Source organism: Manis javanica, chromosome 2, assembly GCF_040802235.1.
Source record: "Manis javanica isolate MJ-LG chromosome 2, MJ_LKY, whole genome shotgun sequence".
Classification (NCBI taxonomy): Eukaryota; Metazoa; Chordata; class Mammalia; order Pholidota; family Manidae; genus Manis; species Manis javanica.
In genome coordinates this window covers 170,918,684-170,937,975 of record NC_133157.1, presented here as the reverse complement: position 1 = coordinate 170,937,975, position 19,292 = coordinate 170,918,684, and the positions used below count along the sequence as shown (strand labels likewise).

Below are 19,292 nucleotides of genomic sequence, written 5' to 3'. Positions count from 1 at the left end.
GCATTCTGATCCTCCACTATGAACTGATTTTTAAAGTATGAAAGGACAAGGAGCTTTGTTCCAATAGTACCATGCCATTTGTTGAAATCATGCTGACCTTCGTTGCCAGGTGTTATTTCTTTGCTTGGTTTAACAGATTTACCCTTCTTAGGAACAGAAATCTTCCTCTTGCACGTCAACACTTATTAGCACATTAGTTTGAAAAGAGGAAAAGATCATGCAGAATCAGGAACAAAGCAAAGCAAATTCTTGTTCCATCAGAAAATAGCTCAGAAGGAAAAAAAAATTGCAAGTAGACTAGCTTAAAGAAAGCATACTATGAGAAACAAACCAGTCCTCTCTCTAAGGACTTTTTAAGTAATGAAAGTTTTTCACTGTAGAAAAATGGGACAAAGTTTGAATGGGTGCTAGAAAAAGGACAAAACTTTGTTGACTAAAATACTGGGGGAAATATCTATCAGGATATCTTTTCATTATTCTGACCATTTGCTATATGTGCAAATTGAGACGAGATATTTGTATAGTTAGCTATTGAAATTTTCTCTAACAAAAATGTGTACCAATAAAACTCCTAGAATCTTTTGCTAGAAAGTGAAAAATGATGTTCACCACAGTCAATGCATTCCCATTAAACAATGAAAGAAAGAAAAGTATGAGTATTTACTCCTTTATATAAATAGGTAATTCATAGATTTAAAACCTTCACCTTACTTATACAGTGTACACATAAACAACAAATTTTTGTGTGACTTGGCACATTTGAGAAGCTTAAAAGGTCAGAGAAAAGATCTGAGAATATATTTACTCATTTATTTTAAAAACTATCAGTGAGCCAGATGTGTTTTTATGTTATTCACTATAAAGAGAACACCATTATTGACTTAGAATGATGATTGATACATATTTTACTGTGACACTATTATATGGATTATTTTCCCATAATTGCCTCAAAACCATCAATAAAAATAATCTATTATGAATGTCAGAACTGAGAAAACTAGAACAGGAAAAATAAAATAACTTCTATAGAAGTTATTTCATAAAATTACATCTTATTTATGCATACAGATGAAAATGTGATAATCCCTTTTCAGAAAATAATAAATGAAATGTAATAAAAATTAAGATAGGCTGATTTCCAAATATTCATTCAGAACATTTAAAACTATGGCACTATGGGGGAAAAAAGTAATATACAGCCCACATTTAAAGCAGAACTTGGTACTAGTAATGTCTTTTATAGTACAGAGCTAAAGTGTTCAAAAACGATTTGAAAACATGCTGGGGAAAAACTAAGAGGTGTCTGGAAATGCAAAGAAATGAAATGAGACAGAGTTCAAGAGAGGTGCCATCCTCTGTGAATAAGCAAAGTCCATTACAGCTGAAGAACTGCTAGCAAAGAAGGGGTCATGGATGTCAACACATTATAGTTTGCTTCAAAGATTACAGGCGAGGTGAGGCTGAAGAGGGTCATGAGTATCATCCGTATCACAAGGGGCTGGGAAATCAAAAGGGTCAACTAAACCTGCCCCTCATTTCAATCACAAAACAAGGTCTACATTAGTTATTTATAAGTTGAATTCACAGAGCACCTTAAGTCAGTGAAACAAAATATGAAAGTACTTTTCATGAGCTACAACACCCAAAGCTATTGAGGGAAAAGAAAATATGGCAATTGACTCATCTCTTCCAGGGTAGAAGTTGCTGCTAGAAATGAAAGGCAAGCTCTTTTGGAGGGACTACTTCCCCAGGCCATGAAAGAACAATTTAGGTTCATTAAATAAGCTAATCTATAAATTGGGTTAAGAAAATTTCTAAGCACAACTAAAATATATAATTATGGAAGAATGCTGTAATCAAAATACAGGCCAAGTAAAGCCACCATATTCATTGGTACTTCAATTACAGCGCTATTCAGCAATATTTATGGAGAACTGAAATGTTTATCAGTGTTTCTATTGCTTCCCCCCAGCCAAGGTTTACAGAGCCTCCAGTGTTGGCCAGGCCTGATCATGTTGAGAAAAGAGAGCTGCATTTTTTCATTGTATTTGTGACATAATTTTAGTATGTGGCATACATTTTAGTAACACACTCAGCATGTGTTGTATCCATTGTTGTCATTTCCTATAGAGTGTAGCCCTTGTTCTCTGAATATTTTGGAGAGCTGCTTCAAAGGGAGATGCCTCCTCCCTTACCAAAGAATCAGGTTAAGGTTTTACAGTTCTTTCTGCTACTCTGATGGGAAGATATGTAGCATGATAACTTCAGTTTTTAAAAGTGACGTGTAATTTACAAAACAAAAGTAAGGAGAAGTATGGGCACATAACATGAAAGCATAATTTTTGACACTTACATGTAAATTTGACATTTAATGGAGTTGGGGGAGTTTCTTAATTTTCAGTGGGCATACTTGAGTTTATAAAAGGAAGGAAGACTGGCTATCGTCCTAATGTGTAAAAACATAACAAGTTGAGGACGGAAAGCGGGGCAGGTTTTCTGGGATTGTAAAATGGGATGCAGGGGTTCTTTTAATGTAGAGGCAGCCCATGAAGGAGACACAAGCATTGGTTTTCTCATCAGAATTCTGTCTATAGCAAATCAGAGAAATTTTGCCTTTACAGAGTATTAGATTGGCAAAAACAGTGTTGAGGGAAAGGACTACAGACTAGCAATAAAGATTTTAATCCAATAGAAATAAAGTGAATCTAAATCTCAAAGTTTTTAAAAGCTTAAAGTTTCTTCCTTTCTCTTATTGTCTTGTTCCTTTCATTTTTAGAGTTATATCCCCTCTTCTTGTCTTTAATCGTTCTTAATTTTCTCTAGTTGCTTAGTCAGAATACTGTTTTCCCCCTGATATTTACTGGTCAAATAGATATTGATTTATAATGAAGCCAAATGCATAATCTTTCCTTCCCCAAGGCCTTTTTAAAAATAAAATCTCTAAAACACCCAAGAATACTGTTTTCCCCCTAACATTTACTGGCAAATAGATAATAGTTTATAATGAAGCCAAATATATCTCCCTTCCCCAAGGTCTATTTTAAAACAAGTACTTTAAAAGACCTACTCTCAAGCAGTAAGTAAAATAAATGTGGCCAGATTTTAATAAGAGCAACCCATTGAGGAAATTTGAGGGTTTAACTTTCTTTTTAATAAACATTTTTACTTTTCATGTGCCCACTTGTTTGAAATTTTGTTTGCCTTAATAATATCTGAGATAATTAATTTTACTACCTAGCAAAAGCTCAAAAGTGGTAAATAATTTTAGTATCAATTTACTTGATAAAAATAGGCAAAAGTTTTCTCTAGGAAGAATAAGCATATTAATTTTAAAAAGTAGCTGCTTTTAGACAAAGGCAATTTAATGGCAAACTGACATAAAATTCATATAATTTCGAATGCTTGTTTTTATTAAAGGCTTGTTCTTTTTAAACTTAACAATAATAAAGCAACATTTTAGACAAACACATGCAAAAATACAACTCCCAATCTCACTGTAAAACAGCTACTATCATTCTCTAATCTTTATTCCACAATTATCATAAATTTAACATAATTGAAAACAAAATATATGTACAGTGATACAGTCTGGCTAATTCTTTTTAGTATATATTAAAAACATTTCTCAAGTCCTTGAACATGCTTTTAAAGACATGCTAGTTGAAATCTTGAACTAATGTTTTTGCAATATTTTGACCTTATCATAATCCTTTCATTTCTACAACTTTGCTATCTGCTATATTCTGCATATAGCTTTGGGTAATTAAGAAGTTAATATATTTAAATAGGAATTGTGAGCTTATAAATCAATAAAATGATTTTCTCATTTAGTTCTTATAATTCTGTAATGTGAGGATTGTTAAGTCAGTTTTGCCCATCAAAGAAACTTGTGACAAAGGAATGAAATGACTTGCCCAAGTTTTACCAGTAAACACATGCACAGCTAGGTCTGAAATTTATGTCTTCTGACTCCAATTCATACCCTTTGTCAATGATACCATGCTGTTATTTCCAAATGTTTTAAGTTGAATACCATTCTACCAGATGGTAATTTAAATTTGCATAATGAAACAGACATTGTCTTTTGCTAATACGTTTTTCCAATATTCGTGAATATATATACTGTGCTCTATAATCAATGATCTGAAACCACTGCACCTTGACTTACTTTTTTCATTAACTGCAACTCTAGCAGCTTCTCTTCTGTTAATCTACACAAGGTCAAAATGGCTCCAGAGTTGAAAAATGCCCATTTTGAATCACTTAATATGTATCTGTATATTTTTTTCTACATGGTAAAGCACTCTTCACATATCTTTCTCTATTAACAGAAGTTTACTCATTACTGAAGGTTATAAGCTGCTCAGGGCTCTTCCTGAAACTATTGAAAAAAGGTTGGATTAAATTGCTAATATATCAGAAATTGAAAACATTCCCTGGGGGAGATTCAATGCAATTTTAGGTATACATATCCTTTTATCTTACTTGGAGGAAGAGTATACTTAAGATTAGTTTTAATAACATGTAATGTCCTTTATTTAGAGTCATACTTGACCTTTTAAAAGAAAACACCATTGAATGTTATAAATTATTGGGTGGTGCTTTGTGTAAAATAAAAAGATGAAAGTTTGGAATACCCACTGCAGTCTATTATTTTGTGATACTCTTCATGATGTGTGAAACCAAGGATAGGCATGAAATTAGTCTTCTGGAAAGTTACTGCTGAGGCCGAAGCATCAAAACAATCACAGTAAGATGGAATTTTGTGTAAAGAAGTTTTCTAAGCTAAATCTATCTAAGGGTTCAAAATCCCCAATTACATTAGAACCCCCAAACCTGGCACAGAGCAGATACTAACATGATGGGGATGTATGTCGGTTCCTAAGCTATTTCATTTCAGCTTCAGACCCACCTTTAGCCACAGCTGGGGTAGGAACGCTGCACACCCTAATTCTGTGGGGGCCAGCTGGACCTCTTGCTAGGCTCAGCCAGTAAAGGACTGTGAGGGAGACCACAAGATTGGAGCAGGAAGACAGGACTGGACCCTTCCTGTTTGGCTTCCTGTTCTTGTCAGCACTACTCCAGCCTTATTTCTTCATGCTGGCATCAACAATATGCAGGAGTTGCTGAGTCCTGTTGAGTAGTTTTGCAACACTTTCCTAACAGTGTCTGCACACCCCCCACAAAGGTCTGGGTTCCAGCACACAGGTGCCTCGATGGCTCAGATCCAGCAGCTCTCAGTGAGTAGAACTTCCTACTCACAGCTCCAACACTCAATTTCCCTTTCCGACTATAAATTTTGATAATCCCAACCTCTTCCTCTGTTTCCCCAGCCCTTGAGGTGTTGGCTGCCTTCTGTAGCTGCTAATTCCATTATACCGTTTTATTTTCCTTCTCCTTTTTCAGCGCCTTAATACCCAGTTAGAAAGTTTTTACATACAATTACCTCTATTAAATATAACTATGTGATTTCTGTTTTCCCCACCAAAAATAAATCAGCCTGGCATTAAACAGCAGAGTGCTCTTTTTGTGCAGGTAAGTATGTTCAGCGGCAGCTGGAATGCACTGAGCAGAAGTGAGAGCAATAAAAACAGAATAATCTAGATGTGTCACAATGGACTGTTATGGAAGGTCAGCTGACCAACCAGTTTATTTTTCAGCCAGAGACACTGCTATATGAACGTCAGTATAAAAAACACATTAACCATCACTGTTAATGGTTACTATTAACTTTTATTAGTAGCTAATATTGATTAAGCATTAAAAATATGCCAGGCATAATGCTGATCATTATACATACGTTACTGCATTAAATCCTCAGAACAATCTTATGGGGCATGAATTAATTTCATGCTCAGTTCATGAGTGAGACAACAGGTGTTATGGTATTAAACAACTTGCCCAAGTTTGCACATCTAGTAAAAAGAGAAAAACTTAACTATAAATAAAGAGTGTAACTTATAAGGAATCGCTGTGGATAAAATCATTAGCACTGACTTCGTAAGCTCTTTGCCTTGTCCGGCCCCACATTCTGTTTCCCTTTCATGGGAATCTGGTTCACAGGGAACTCCCAACCGCATCACTAGTGGCAAATTCTGTCTTTCTTAGACAAGTGCAAAAAATGGAAAATAGACTAATGACAACACAGATTGCTCAGACAATCTGTTAGCAATACAACCATACTGATCTTTCACACACTTATAAGCCAAACAGATTTCATATAAAACAAATAAATGATTTGGGAAATTGTTCAGAGTTAGCTTTCTTGTGTAGTGAAGAGTCATCTGAAAGCTTCAGGCTCTATAATTAATTACCTGTTTAAGGCTCCTGTTCTTCGGTAGGTAAGATACAACCATCCATCTATCATCTACCACTGATTTTATTGAGCTGTAATTTATACACAGTAAAATGCAGATCTTCGCTTCCTTTTAAAGATGAGAAAACTGAAAACCTGACTTCCTTCCTCAAAGTTACAAGGTTAGTTACCAAAACTTGGGTTTCCTGCCATGTAGACCCAATTCCATTTTAGGGAGAGATTATTTAAATGTCGAAGGAAGTCACACGATAGAAAATCCTTATGTGATTCCAGTACTAAAATAGTTTCATGCTGACAGACTAAAATGCAATGTATATCAACCAAAAACGGTATTCATAGCCATTAGGCCAGCGTTTTGCATCCGCAAAAAGAAAGCTATAATAGAAAATACAATAGAAAACAAAGTTTTCAGAGTGTATAATGGCTCTCTACAGGTTATCTTAGTAGTAAATGGGATTATTTTAATGCTGCCAGATTCTCACACCATTTTTAGGACAAGTTATTACAAGGTGTTTATATTTAAACAAAATATTATAGTTTGTTCAAATTATAAAAGTGATTTGAGAAAACTATCCTTAAAAATTCATCTTTGATCATAAGGCATAACTAGGGAAATACCTTGCTCAACTCAGTGGCTTGAACATAGTGGTAATGAAGGGATGGTCGTGGGTCTGATTTCCATTTAGGTAAGGCAGCTGATTTTCTTTAACTCCACAGACTGATACTGCTCCGCCTGTTCTGCAAACTCACAGTTGGTTATTGAACCCAATGAATAGGTTACGATTGTAGTATTGTCACTAATTAACTGTGATCTTGGGAAAACCAAATCTCTCTAAATCTGAGGGGATGAATTAATACACAAATCGAGCATCCATTAAATGTGGGACTTAATGAGAGTGCCTGGGGACACAGCAATGAGCAAAACTGAACATCTGTCCTGCCCTAGTGGAGGAAGGCAGGCTGATGTAGTCAGTCACAGTCATCAAAGAAAAAAATGGAGCAATAAAAACTAGGAGAAGAGCTGTGAAGGAACAGTACTGGGAACAGAGGAACCTAATTTAGTCTGAGAGCAGTGTTCATGCTGAGTTTTGAAGGGTAAAGTCCAGTTAACTAGATGGGGGAGGGAGGTCTGAGGAGAGGGAACAGCAACACAAAGGAAGGTCCTGAGGCAGGAAGAACATGATGCTCTTGTGGAACTGAAAAAGACCTATGGGGCTGGAGCAAAGAAAATAAGCCCCTTTCAAGGGGTCACAAAATTTTTTCCCCTTTTTAAAATGTCTATTGCCAACTGTTTTTTCCAGTTTGCATTTTTATACTTTGGGGACCTTTTTTGTTTGAATAGAAAATATAATTAAAGGCTTATAAGATATTTACCTCATTTTTTTTGTCCATTATTTATCTATGTAGTTGTTCCTCAATTTATATATCTTTGAATTTCAATTACCAATGCTTAGTTAAATAACATCTGTCTCCCAACAGCACATACCAAACTTCAGTTACCACAATATATTAACTGTGAGTAACTTCCTAAGGTCCAAACTTTGCTGCTAGTTTTTCAGTCCACAAATCATTTTGCAAATGACAGGTGTGTATTGTGATCAGTGATGAGTCACCTCACTTCTTTCCTAGTGTGTGATGGTAGCTGTGCATCTGTTATTCAGTTCACACACAGACAGCACATGTGTACTTGTACTGTCTCCGTGTCTCCCAGTGATAAATCCTTGTGGATTTTACCAAATGGATAACCAAAAGAGGAACTGGTCAACAAAGATGAAGTGCAGCAAACAATCGAAGAGCAACAACACTGAAAGTGAAATCAAAATTAAATGTGATGGAATCACAGGTGAAATCCATCCTTGGCACTCTTCCATCTGAGAGACTCCAGATATGGAGCCAGAGGTAATGAGTAAAAGCAACTATATTGACAGGAATGAGGAAAATAGTTGCAATGTGATGAAAGGGATGACAGTGACTTAGAAGAAGTGATGGTGGCACAGGAACAACACACTGAAGAACTCTCGGAAATGGTCCACAGCTTTGATAAATGTCGAAGTTGATCCAGCCTTAGAAAGAAGTATGATAGCTCACCAAGGTATGAGAGGTGCTTGTTTCGAAAAAGTTATATGAGATAAAAGTAAGCACCCAACTACTTTGGATAAGTCTTTTTCACAAGGAACTATAATATATTAATTCTCAATATTTTTACTGTTTTAGATTATGGCATACTAAATAAATATTAGTCTTAGTGTGTTTCCTTATGTATTTATACCTGATGGTAAGAGAGATTTTAATTTTTGACACACATTTCTAAAGGTGATGGAAAATCCAATTTTTCCCACTGATTATTAATATTACCTTGCATGGTTTCCTTTCACACTGCCATGCAGGGCAAGAACTGCCTATAATTTTTACTGGATCTGGCCAACACAGCATTTTTCAATGTGTCATATGAAAGAAGATGAAGTGTTTTAGAAGGTTGGAGTCATGTTCTAAAATTCTTCAGTCTTGAAGAATTCTAAGTCAACAATAGACTTGGAAAATTAAATCTTTAAAATCTTACCCAAATATTAGAGACCAAAATTAGGTGTTAGTACCTTTGAAGTCCTAAAAGTCTAAGATGTACAATATATCAGTAAGTACAATGAAAATATAGGAAAATCTGTCTACATTAAAATATTTGGGACTTAACAAAGCATTTTCTTTTTCCTATAAAATATTGTAAACATGTCAATCAATACCTGTGAGTGAAATGTGCAAAATAGTTAAAAACTAACTTAAATCACAGGTAAACAAGGATGAGAATTTTACATACCGATTGTAGAAATCTTCTCTGTAGTAATCATAGTCAAAGACATAACCACTGAGGAGAGAAACAAAAAATTTGTTGACATTTGTTTCAACCACATTAATTTTGGTATTAACTTATGTTATACAAAAAACATGTCACATTTTAAATACTATTTTTCAATGTAATAGGTAAACAAAGGGCTTTATAAGATAATGTACAACTATTATTATGTCTGATAATGTAGATAATGGTAATGGTTTGTATGGATTGGAATGGAAGATAAGAGCAGGTAGCAAAAAAAATATTTTTTAATACTTATAATTAAATGTGAATAAAAATTGTTTTCCAGATAAGATATAGTTATCCCTTATTAAGGTCCATACAGTGAGGGTAAATAATGAACAAAATACATAAGGTCCATACCATGAGACTAAACAATGAACAAAAGGTATAGAAATAATATAATTGGAAAGGTTTAATGACCCATTCAGAGTGGTAAATAAAAATGTGGTCTCCTCAAAAATTCACCATGTTATTTTCATTCTAACAATTTATGACTCAATACATAAAGAAAAAAATTTTAAGGCCACTTTGACTGATGTAATAATAACTTAATATTTTTGGGTATTTAAGTACAAATTAGTGAGTGCATTTCAGTTATTAAGATTATCACTAAGCTTCTTTCTTTGTGTGTGCTTTTTCCCACCCCAATGCAGTCACTGTTCATCAATGCAACAAGATGCCACAGATCCACCATGTATCACTAAGTTTCTTAAAGGAATATATAATAAAAGTTGCCCCCATCCCCTTATATAATTATTGGAGTTTACAAAGCACTTTAGATTCATTATTTCCTTTTAATTTTAGTCCCTAAAACAATGCTGATGGATACTGCAACTGAATGAAACTAAGGTACGAAGGACCTAAGTGACTCGCTGGTATTTCTGTCACTAGTAAGTGACCGAGCTGAGACCAGAGAAAAAAAAAAGTCTTCTGAATTCATGCCTGGAGATTTTTTCACCACACTATGCAACCCACCCAATCTGGAAGAAATTTAATCTCATGATGAATGGAGTATCTACACTACAAAGGAGTAATTATTTTTAATTTTTTTCTCATCACAAAAAAAGACATAAATTTACCATTCTAACCACTTGTAAGTATACAAAATTCAATGACATGAAGAACATGCACAGTGTTGTGCAAATATCACCACAATCCATTTCCAGAATTTTTCATCATCCCAAACAGAAATTCTTCCATTAAACAGTAACTATCCAGTTTCTGCTTTCCTCAGCCCCTGGTGACCTCCATTCTACTTTCTGTCTCTGAATTGCCTATTCTAGCTGTCTCATGTACATGGAACCATACAATATTTTTCCTTTTTAGTCTAGTTTATTTCAATGATCAAATTTTTAGATTTTTTGCATGTCATAGAACACATCCGAATTTCATTGCTTTTTATGATTAAATAATATTACATTATGTATATACACATACCACTTTTTATTTATCTATTTTTACAGATTTGAATTGTTTCCACCTCTTTGCTGTTGTGAATAATGCTACTACAGGCACTGGTGTGCATGTATGTGTAGTCTCTGCTTTTATCCCTTTTGGGATATACACCTAGAAGTGCAATTGACTGATCATATAATAATTCTGTGTTTAACTTTTTGAGTTTCCATTATGTGACAGACAAGGAATTTTTATATTCCCCAAGATCAATTTAACAGTCCTTTAGTTTGTAACTAATCTTAGGTCAGGAAAATCAAAAGAATACATTAAAGAGGACTTGTAGTTCCTGGTTTTAGGGATAAATGTATTTTTAGCTCCTCACACTCATTACATACAGGTGGGAAAAGTCTGATATAGAATGCCTGGCCCATTGGACGGGTTTGGTTTTGCATTCTGAATTTGAACTCAATTCTGAAGTACAAATTGAAGACCTGCTCCAGGGGAGGGTCTGGATGGAGCCTGAGCATTGTCCAGCCAGAGCAATGCTGCCGTGTCCTCCTATACAAACCAAGGACAAGATCATTGCCTAAAGAGTGAAAGCAAAAGTAGGCACTTGCGTCTTACAATCACAGATTGTTAAACAGTAATGCTTTAAGCTTGAGTTTATATTGCTGGTTTAGACACAGCTCTGATGTGAAGGGACTCTAAACAACCTACTCGTGACCAACAAACCCTCAAAACCTTCCTGACATGGCAGTACATACACCTTTTTCATTGTGATTCACTGACTTCTGCCAATAAAGGATATGATGACACATGATCCAATCACTTCTGTTTGGACGTCTCAGGTTTAAAGCTGTGCTACTTCCACTCACATTTGTCATGAGTAATCACCATTTTATCGTGTTTGATCACACTTAAGAATATGTTTGTAGATCTCCAAAACTTACTCATTCTATAACTGGAAGTTGTACCCTTTGACTAACATCTTTCCACACCCCCCAGCACCCAGCCCCTGAATATCACCATTCCACCCTGTTTCTATGAGCTAGGCTTTTTCAGATTCCACATATAAATGATATTGTACATTATCTTTGTCTGACTTAGCTCACTTAGCACGACGCCCTCAAGCTCCATCCATGTTGTACCAAATGACAGGATTCCCTTCTTTCTCATGGCAAAATAATATTCCATTTATTCTTACCCATTCATCTCTTGACTTCAGAAATGGTAATTATGTGATGTGATGGAGATGTTAGCTAACACTAGGGTGGTAATCATTTTGCAATATATTAAGCATATCAAATCAACACATTGTATACCTTAAACTTACACAAGTTATATGTCAATTTTATCTTAATAAAGCTGGAAGTAAATAACATGTAGGTAGAATACAAATGTATGTATAATAGCATTTGTGTCTGGATAACACAAATGAGGTTCCCAACAGTCAAAGCAAAGAAAAAAGTGATTAAAACAGTATATCATTTTAAGAACTTTGTCTTTCTGGGAAAGGAAACATTCTACTTATGGAAACCCTATTCTTTATGCTTTTATATACATTATCGCATTTAGCTTTAGCAACAATCTATAAGATATAGAGTATATTCCAATCTTATAGGACACTGAGAACCAGGGGTATTGAATGGCCTAGAAAGCACAGGTAAGTGTTCCAGTACAGCATAGTCATCCATGTGCTCATTTATCAAAACTGGTCAAGAACATGTGTGCTAGGAACTGTACTAGGCCCTAAATTAAGAAGCAGAATAGGAGCCAAACTTCGATAAATACCAATTAGTGAACACAGATGGCCTAATCATATTGATTAACCTCCCCACTACTCCCACTAGCTCACCCCACCGTTTACAGACAAACTCTTCTGCTTTTTGTTTCAGCAGTGTTGAGGTCACCCTCTGCCCTCTATTTCAGTAGTCCTGCCTGAGTAACGTTTTCCCCTTGCCTGTTTAACTTGCTTGGTGTGATTTCTCTTTGACAGTGGTGGAGAAAGAAAATAAGATAATACACAAAAATAATTTACAACAGGAAATACTTAGAAGGAAATGAATGAGAGAAAAACAGAGGGGAAGAACTATTTAAAGAGATTGGTCAGGGCTGGCCTCTCTGAGGAGGTGACATGTAACTGGAGGCTTGAAGAATGAGAAAGGTCCTAGCAAGAGCCAGGGGAGAAAAGACACAGACAACAGGACCAGAAAACACAAAGGCACAAGTTAGGAGAAACCTTAATAGACTCAGTGAAGCAAGAAGGCCAGCCCTGGGCTACTGCACTGCTTAAACAGGAAATGGCTGTGTCCTAGGCAATAACTGCAGCAGAAAAGATGGAGGGTGGAGCCAGATCAAGATGTTTTGGAGGCAGAGTCAACTACACTTCCCATTGTTTCAGCTGAAGAGACTGGGGAGATTTGTGTTCCCCTTTGCTGACCTAGGAAGGATGGGGAGGAAGGGGTTCTAGAGGAAAATCTTGAGATTAGTTTTGGGCAAGGTAGCGTTTAGATGCCAATGATATAATCAAGAAATACTTTCAAGAGTAATTCGATACTACCTTACTAAGAGGAGCCCCCAGGAGAGGGCTTGCTGGGGAAATAAACCCGGGAGTCGTGAGCATGCTGATGGTAATACAGCTATCAAAAAAGACCTTTTTAGTATAGCACAGAGAAGCCAAGTAGTGACTCTACAGCATCTTACAAGTAGTGACTCTATAGCATCTTACTGCGCTGATGGACAGTGACTATAATGGGGTATGTGGGGGAGACTTGATAATAGAGGGGAATGTAGTAACCACAATGTTGCCTTCATAAGATTGTATATCAATGATACCTTAATGAAAAACAAACAAATAAATAAATAAAGGTAAAATAAAGATATTTTCTGATAAATGAAAGCTGGGAGGATTCTTTCTCAGTAGATATACTAAGTAGTGGTACAGCAAGTCCTTCAGGATAAAGAGAAATGATGCAAGTGGTAAACTCAAATCTGTAAGAGGGACAGTGGAGACCTGGGAGCAGTAAATGAGAGGAATATTTCATAAAGATAAAATGATCAGTCCATAAACAAGGCATAAAAATCCTAGCTCTCAAGCAGCTAATAACAGAAATTCAAAATTCATGGCAGAAAGATCAATAGGATCAAAGGGAGAAAAACACATCACAGTCAGGGTTGGAGATTTTAACACACCTCTTCTCAGCAACTGAAAGAGTAAGTGAACAAAACTCAGAAAAGATATAGAAGATTGGTTATGTCTCTGGTCTCTCCTGTCACTGAGAAGTGACTGCAGCGGAAGCCTCAGTCGTACCTCCTGCCTTTTAACCTGGCCTCGAGGGTCTCTCCCGACCCACGTGACCATGCGAGCCAAACCCTAGGGAGACGTGCAATGCTTCCTCTGCCCCTGTGTCAGTTCTTGTTTGCCTCTTGGGTTCCACTTCTTCCTTGTTTTATCCCTAGAGGGTTGTTCTTATTTCATTGTGAATATTGCTGTGCATTCAAACAGAATTAAAAGGCATTTTTTACCTTGAAAAAAATAGCAAAACAAGACCTTCTTTATAGTGAGTGGAGAAAGAGAGAGAATGGAGGCTGGACCTGTGGATTCTAGACTTTAGAGATCAAGGCAAGAGGAGAGAACAGAAAAATAGGTCAGATATGGCCAGGAGACAGACCTCAGAACTACACAGCTCTTGAGGGGCTTGCCACTTATTTGGTAAGGCAGCTCTGTTAGTTTGCTAGGGCTGCCATCACAGAATACCAAAGCCTGAGTGGCTTAAACAACAGAAGTGTATTATTGTTATGCATATCAGTTCTGGAGGCTAGAAATCCATTGGCAACAGGCCTGGTTTTTTCCGAGACTACTCCTGTTACCTTGCAGATGGCTGCCTTCTCACCTGGGTCCCCAGATGATCATCCCTCTGTGCTGTCTGTGTCCTGATTTCCTTTTCTCATGAGGATGCCAGTCCTGTAGGACCAGGGCCCACCCTAATGGCCTCATTTAGCCCAATCACTTTGACTTTCTCCTTTCAAGGCGGTATCTCTAAGGACAGCCACCTTCTGAAGTCCTGGGGGTTAGGGTTTCAACATGTGAATTTGGGGTGACATAATTAGCTTACAAGAACACTGAAAAATCTATTTATCTTTATAAACTTCATCTGCAAAATGGTACAGTTTCTAGCATATCATAGGTGCTGGAGAATGAGACAGCACGGTTTCTAGCACATTGTGATACATCAATGAATTTTTAAAATCATTTTTCATAGAGATGAAATGCAATCAGCGATTTGTCCTTTTGTGCCACTTTTCATCAGACATTTGTTAATTTAAATAAGCTCCATAATCTTAAGGCTTCAGTATATGTAATTTTTTTCTTCCTCAGGTGTTAAGGAGAGCATTTGAAAGGTTTATGAGTAAGATGATAAGAACATTTAATTAAAAATGTATAAGTTCATCTTAATTTTTATGTGTCTTCTCTCTCTTTGTAAACTCCTTGAGTGCCAAGCATCCTTTAGATCTTTGTTTCCCAGTTTAATTTTCCTGACAGTGTCTGGCAATCAGAAATTTAATAATAATAACAATAATAATGATAATGAGGAGCAATTACTGATTCTACTAGATAAATTTGAGCATTTACTAAGTGTCAGACATGGTGCTACACATTTTAGATGCATTAAATAACTATTGTTTGATGGGATGATAATTTTCATACAATGAAAATTCTCATGATTTTCAGTTGTAACCAAATACACAAAAAGAGCATACATAAGGAAAAATTGTTTTATAATCTTTTTTCTGAGACTGTTTTTTTATATTATAAACTCAGATAGTGGAGTTTAACTGCATAAAGAAAATATGATACATGGACCAATTAATAAGTATGTTATTTATTTATATCTTAAACATTTAGGAAATACTTCAATAATTTAACAGGCTCTAGAAATTTAAAAATGATAAGAAAAAAGTTGCTGCTTAAATTATCTTGTCTAGTATGCTTATTTTTTTGTACAGTCCTGACTGCTAAAACATATTTAAAAGAACAACATATAGGCTAAGAATTCTGAAGTGTTTGATCTCCAGGTCCCACTGACTGCCATTATGAACTCAATTTTACCTGTCAAAGTTAAAAATGAAATGCACAAACTGACCTGTCCTGATAATCACAACAAGCCTACTTCTGTCTTAATGGTTTGGGGCTTTTAAACAGAAATGGCTTGGCTGCAGTTGGTTCAAGCCATAAACTCTAAAACCAAGATGGATTTCCAAGAAAGAGGAAGAGATTGAAGAAGATGAGGAGATCGCCAGAGGGCAAGGTGGATTTATGCTGGTTTTGTTTTCCCCAGAGTTTCTGCAGCCCTCAATCTTTTTTTTTTTTTTAATCTTTACTTTCTCCAGATTTGCTTTCTTAAAAATTCCTTCTTTTTCTTTCTGTGTGAACCTCTATTGGAAATTAGCTGTCAAAAAATGGGATTTCCAGGAGTAGATTTCAGGTTTTTAAGGTGTTTTATGTATCTGGAATTTTATTGCCAGGAAAAATTTGTCTCCCATGTTAAAAAAAAAATCTCCTTTGCTTACTATAAACTGAGAATGGTGCTATTATGCTCATGGGCTAATCTATTTTGGCTTTTAAGAGAGGAAACTTCACAACTGCCATTGTAGTGTCTTTGTATGACAATCTGGTTCTTAGCCATTGAAAGCAAGTGATAATAAATTAGATGGTTTGGCCACTGTCCAGGAGGAAACTAAGTCCAGGAGATATCAAGGCTTCTGTAATTTGGGGACATAGTCAGTGGCAAGGGGCAGAGACTCAACATTTTGGATGAGTGAAACAAGTTTTGAATATTTACCACACATAAATACTTTGTATTTTTTAGTTTTACATCTGGCACAGCTTTACAACTTTTATTCTACTATTTGATGTACCTTTATTCTCATTTCTCAGATTCCCTTAAAATTTAATGGGAAATGGAAATGGTAAAGTAATTGTTGAGAGCTGGACACTCATACTTCTTTTTCATTACTGAAGGTTAAATGAGACCAAGTAACTTTCCTGGAATTTCATTTAAACATTTTCATTTATAGAAAAAGAATTCACAAAAAGAACTCACTGGATTTTGCAATATATGTGCTCATTTTATTTAATACTTTCGAGTTCATAAAAACAGCTTCATATGAATAGACTAATACACAAAAGGATTTCTTTTTATTTTCCATCACAGAACTTCATTAGAATATAATCTAAAGAATATTAATAAACTCCTTAGCACAAGGAGGGAGCATTTTAATGGTTTCTTAACAGACTTTCTACCAATAATAACTACTACTGCAGCCTTCTCAATTACTATATCTAGCTCTGTAAATTAAATTGCATAATCAATTAGTGAGCATTTATCTTAAGCCAGGCACAATACTGGGAGTGTTGGGTAATAATAGCAGAACATAACATCTAACCTCAGGGAACATCAGTTTACATATTAGGGATTAGATAAATACACATATGACCATAAATTCAAGCAGAATTCAAAAAATGCCAAAAAAGAAATAAAACCTGCTATGAGAGCTTATAGGCAGAAGAAATATGATTTGGTCAGTAGGACATAGATATTAAAAAAGGCTTTATGAAAGAATAGGCATTTGAACCGGTCTTTGTAAAAGGTTAAGAATTTGACAAGTGAATGTTCAAAAGGAAGTCCTTCTAGATGGCTACAAATTGGTGTTAGAAAATTGTGGAATAAGTATGTAGAACAGCACCTTATGAAGACTATTTTCTCATATTAGCATAGTTATTCTTCACAGTACCTATGGAACTCATGAATGCAGAAGTTATAATGCAGGTTAATGGACTGAATTTCGGAGCATACTTCTCCATGGTTAAGGCTGTTAGTAGAAGCATCCTCAGAGGTACTTATAGGATCCTGTTTCTAACTTGTCATAAAATTTGGTGTAGGTTTTTAGCTGTAAGAGTATATATAGTTGAATGGATTTATAAACTTTGCCAGGATAATATGTGGGGAAAATCTGTCCATTTTCACTTTGGGAAATACATATACATCTGTAATTAAAAATTCAGGAACAGTGAAAGAAGTTACTTAGTCTAAGTTTCTTTGACAAAATACTGGTTTACTACCAAGGGCTTTGGAATCAGGGGAGAAATGGGTAGAAACCTGAAGGATTATGACACATCCATCGAGTTCTTGCCTAATTGTGGATCTGGACCTGAGAGCTTAGGAAGATAATGACTAAGAAGCTCAAAAGATTAAGGCAGGCTGCCCAGCCCATTTATGAGTCCTGGTTTCTTAGTTCCTGTGAGTCAAGCTTACTGTCTCACACATTTAAAGGATGGTTACTTTAATTGAAAGATGTGTAAAAGAGTGAATTCGGGGTTGATAGAGAAGAGAAAAAAAGAGAATTGCTTTCCTAGTTCCTGGCTGAATTAACACAGGGATTCTGATTTTGGAAATATGTCCTTGAGTATATGCTTGTTACCCTTCTCTATGTTGAGTTCTGTTAGGAAGGATATTTACACATGGAATTCCAAAATTGTGTTTAGTTTTTACTTATGTCCTCTGGTCTAGAATGAATGAAAAAATACATAATTCTCTTTGATTCATGATTACTTGATAAACTGCAATGAGAACGAAAGTTTATTTTCACAAGCAGTATGACACACCTGGTAAGAAAACTACAAGTATGAAAGCAGGAGGACAAAGCCCCTTGCTCCTGCAGCCCTTGCAGTTTTCCCTCTGCACCCTCTATTTTGAAGGCCTGGCCTAGAGAAATATAGTCTCACCTGGAACAGAAAAATGGCCTTCAATTTGGTAATCCTGCTCCCAAGTACATCCACATCTCCTCCCCATCGTATGTGCTATAGCGCCTGGAAAGCATTCTTATTACAACATTATCAAAACGAAAACAAAACTCTTCCGTTACTCTCCATGGCCTGTGAGGTGATGTTCAGACCCCTCAATGTTCAGTGCTCTCCAAAATACAGCCCCTTCTTCCAGTATCTTTAGTAACTCATTTAATTACTCTTTTAACTGTTCAGCATTGCCCAGCACCTTCTCTCTTGCTCTCAGAGAGAGACATTCTGTGTCTCTACACAATCTTTTGCAGTAGCCAAACTGTTGCTCAACAGACAGTTGCATGTTACAGGACTTTGCTCAAGCTCTCCACCTGTCAAGACGCATCTTCTTTCTGTTGAGTATGCATCCGTTCTTAAAGGCCTAACGCAAGGCCCTCATTGTCCCCAGTTATCAAGTTCCCTGAGGTAGATTAAATTCCATGCACTGTACTAGTCCTTGCTTAGTCTTTTTGTCTTTATAGCTGACTCATGCTTGTGAGCTTTCAGTTTTTCCTATCACTTAGCTAATCTACATAGATTTGTTCCCGTTAGCCTTTCCCTTCACAAACCAGTCTCTGTATTCCATTAATCATTCCTCCCTTCCTTCTTTGTACTTACTCTAATTTGTCTGAATTTCTTGACATTGAAGTTTTCAGAGTAAAATATTCCAGGAGGACTCATGTCAAAATCCTCTGGAGTATTATGTATCTCTGTTTTAACTAAACTTAGTCATAAATGTGCAGATCTTATCTTTATAGCTTCCTCTGCATACTTCTATCTAAATTTATTACATAATAATTGACCATTTATGAGTCTATCTCACTAGTTTGTGAGCTCTGGAAAGGCAGGGCTTTTAGTCACCCTGCCTTTTTTAAAGTGAACATTATACCTCT

General features: G+C 35.8%; 1 protein-coding gene across 19 annotated transcripts in view; it reads right to left on the bottom strand.

Moving 5' to 3' along the window:
- Window positions 1-19,292, bottom strand: part of RALYL (RALY RNA binding protein like) — a 772,862-nt gene that overhangs the window by 175,458 nt on the left and 578,112 nt on the right. For all 19 annotated transcript variants that reach the window (XR_012128296.1, XM_073229774.1, XM_073229775.1 and 16 more), the window contains one exon: window positions 9,129-9,176. Coding sequence is in view for 18 of the 19 variants with exons in the window: in XM_073229774.1 (XP_073085875.1) it covers window positions 9,129-9,176 (48 nt within the window). In the remaining variant the exon portion in view is untranslated. The remainder of the gene's footprint in view (window positions 1-9,128; window positions 9,177-19,292) is intronic.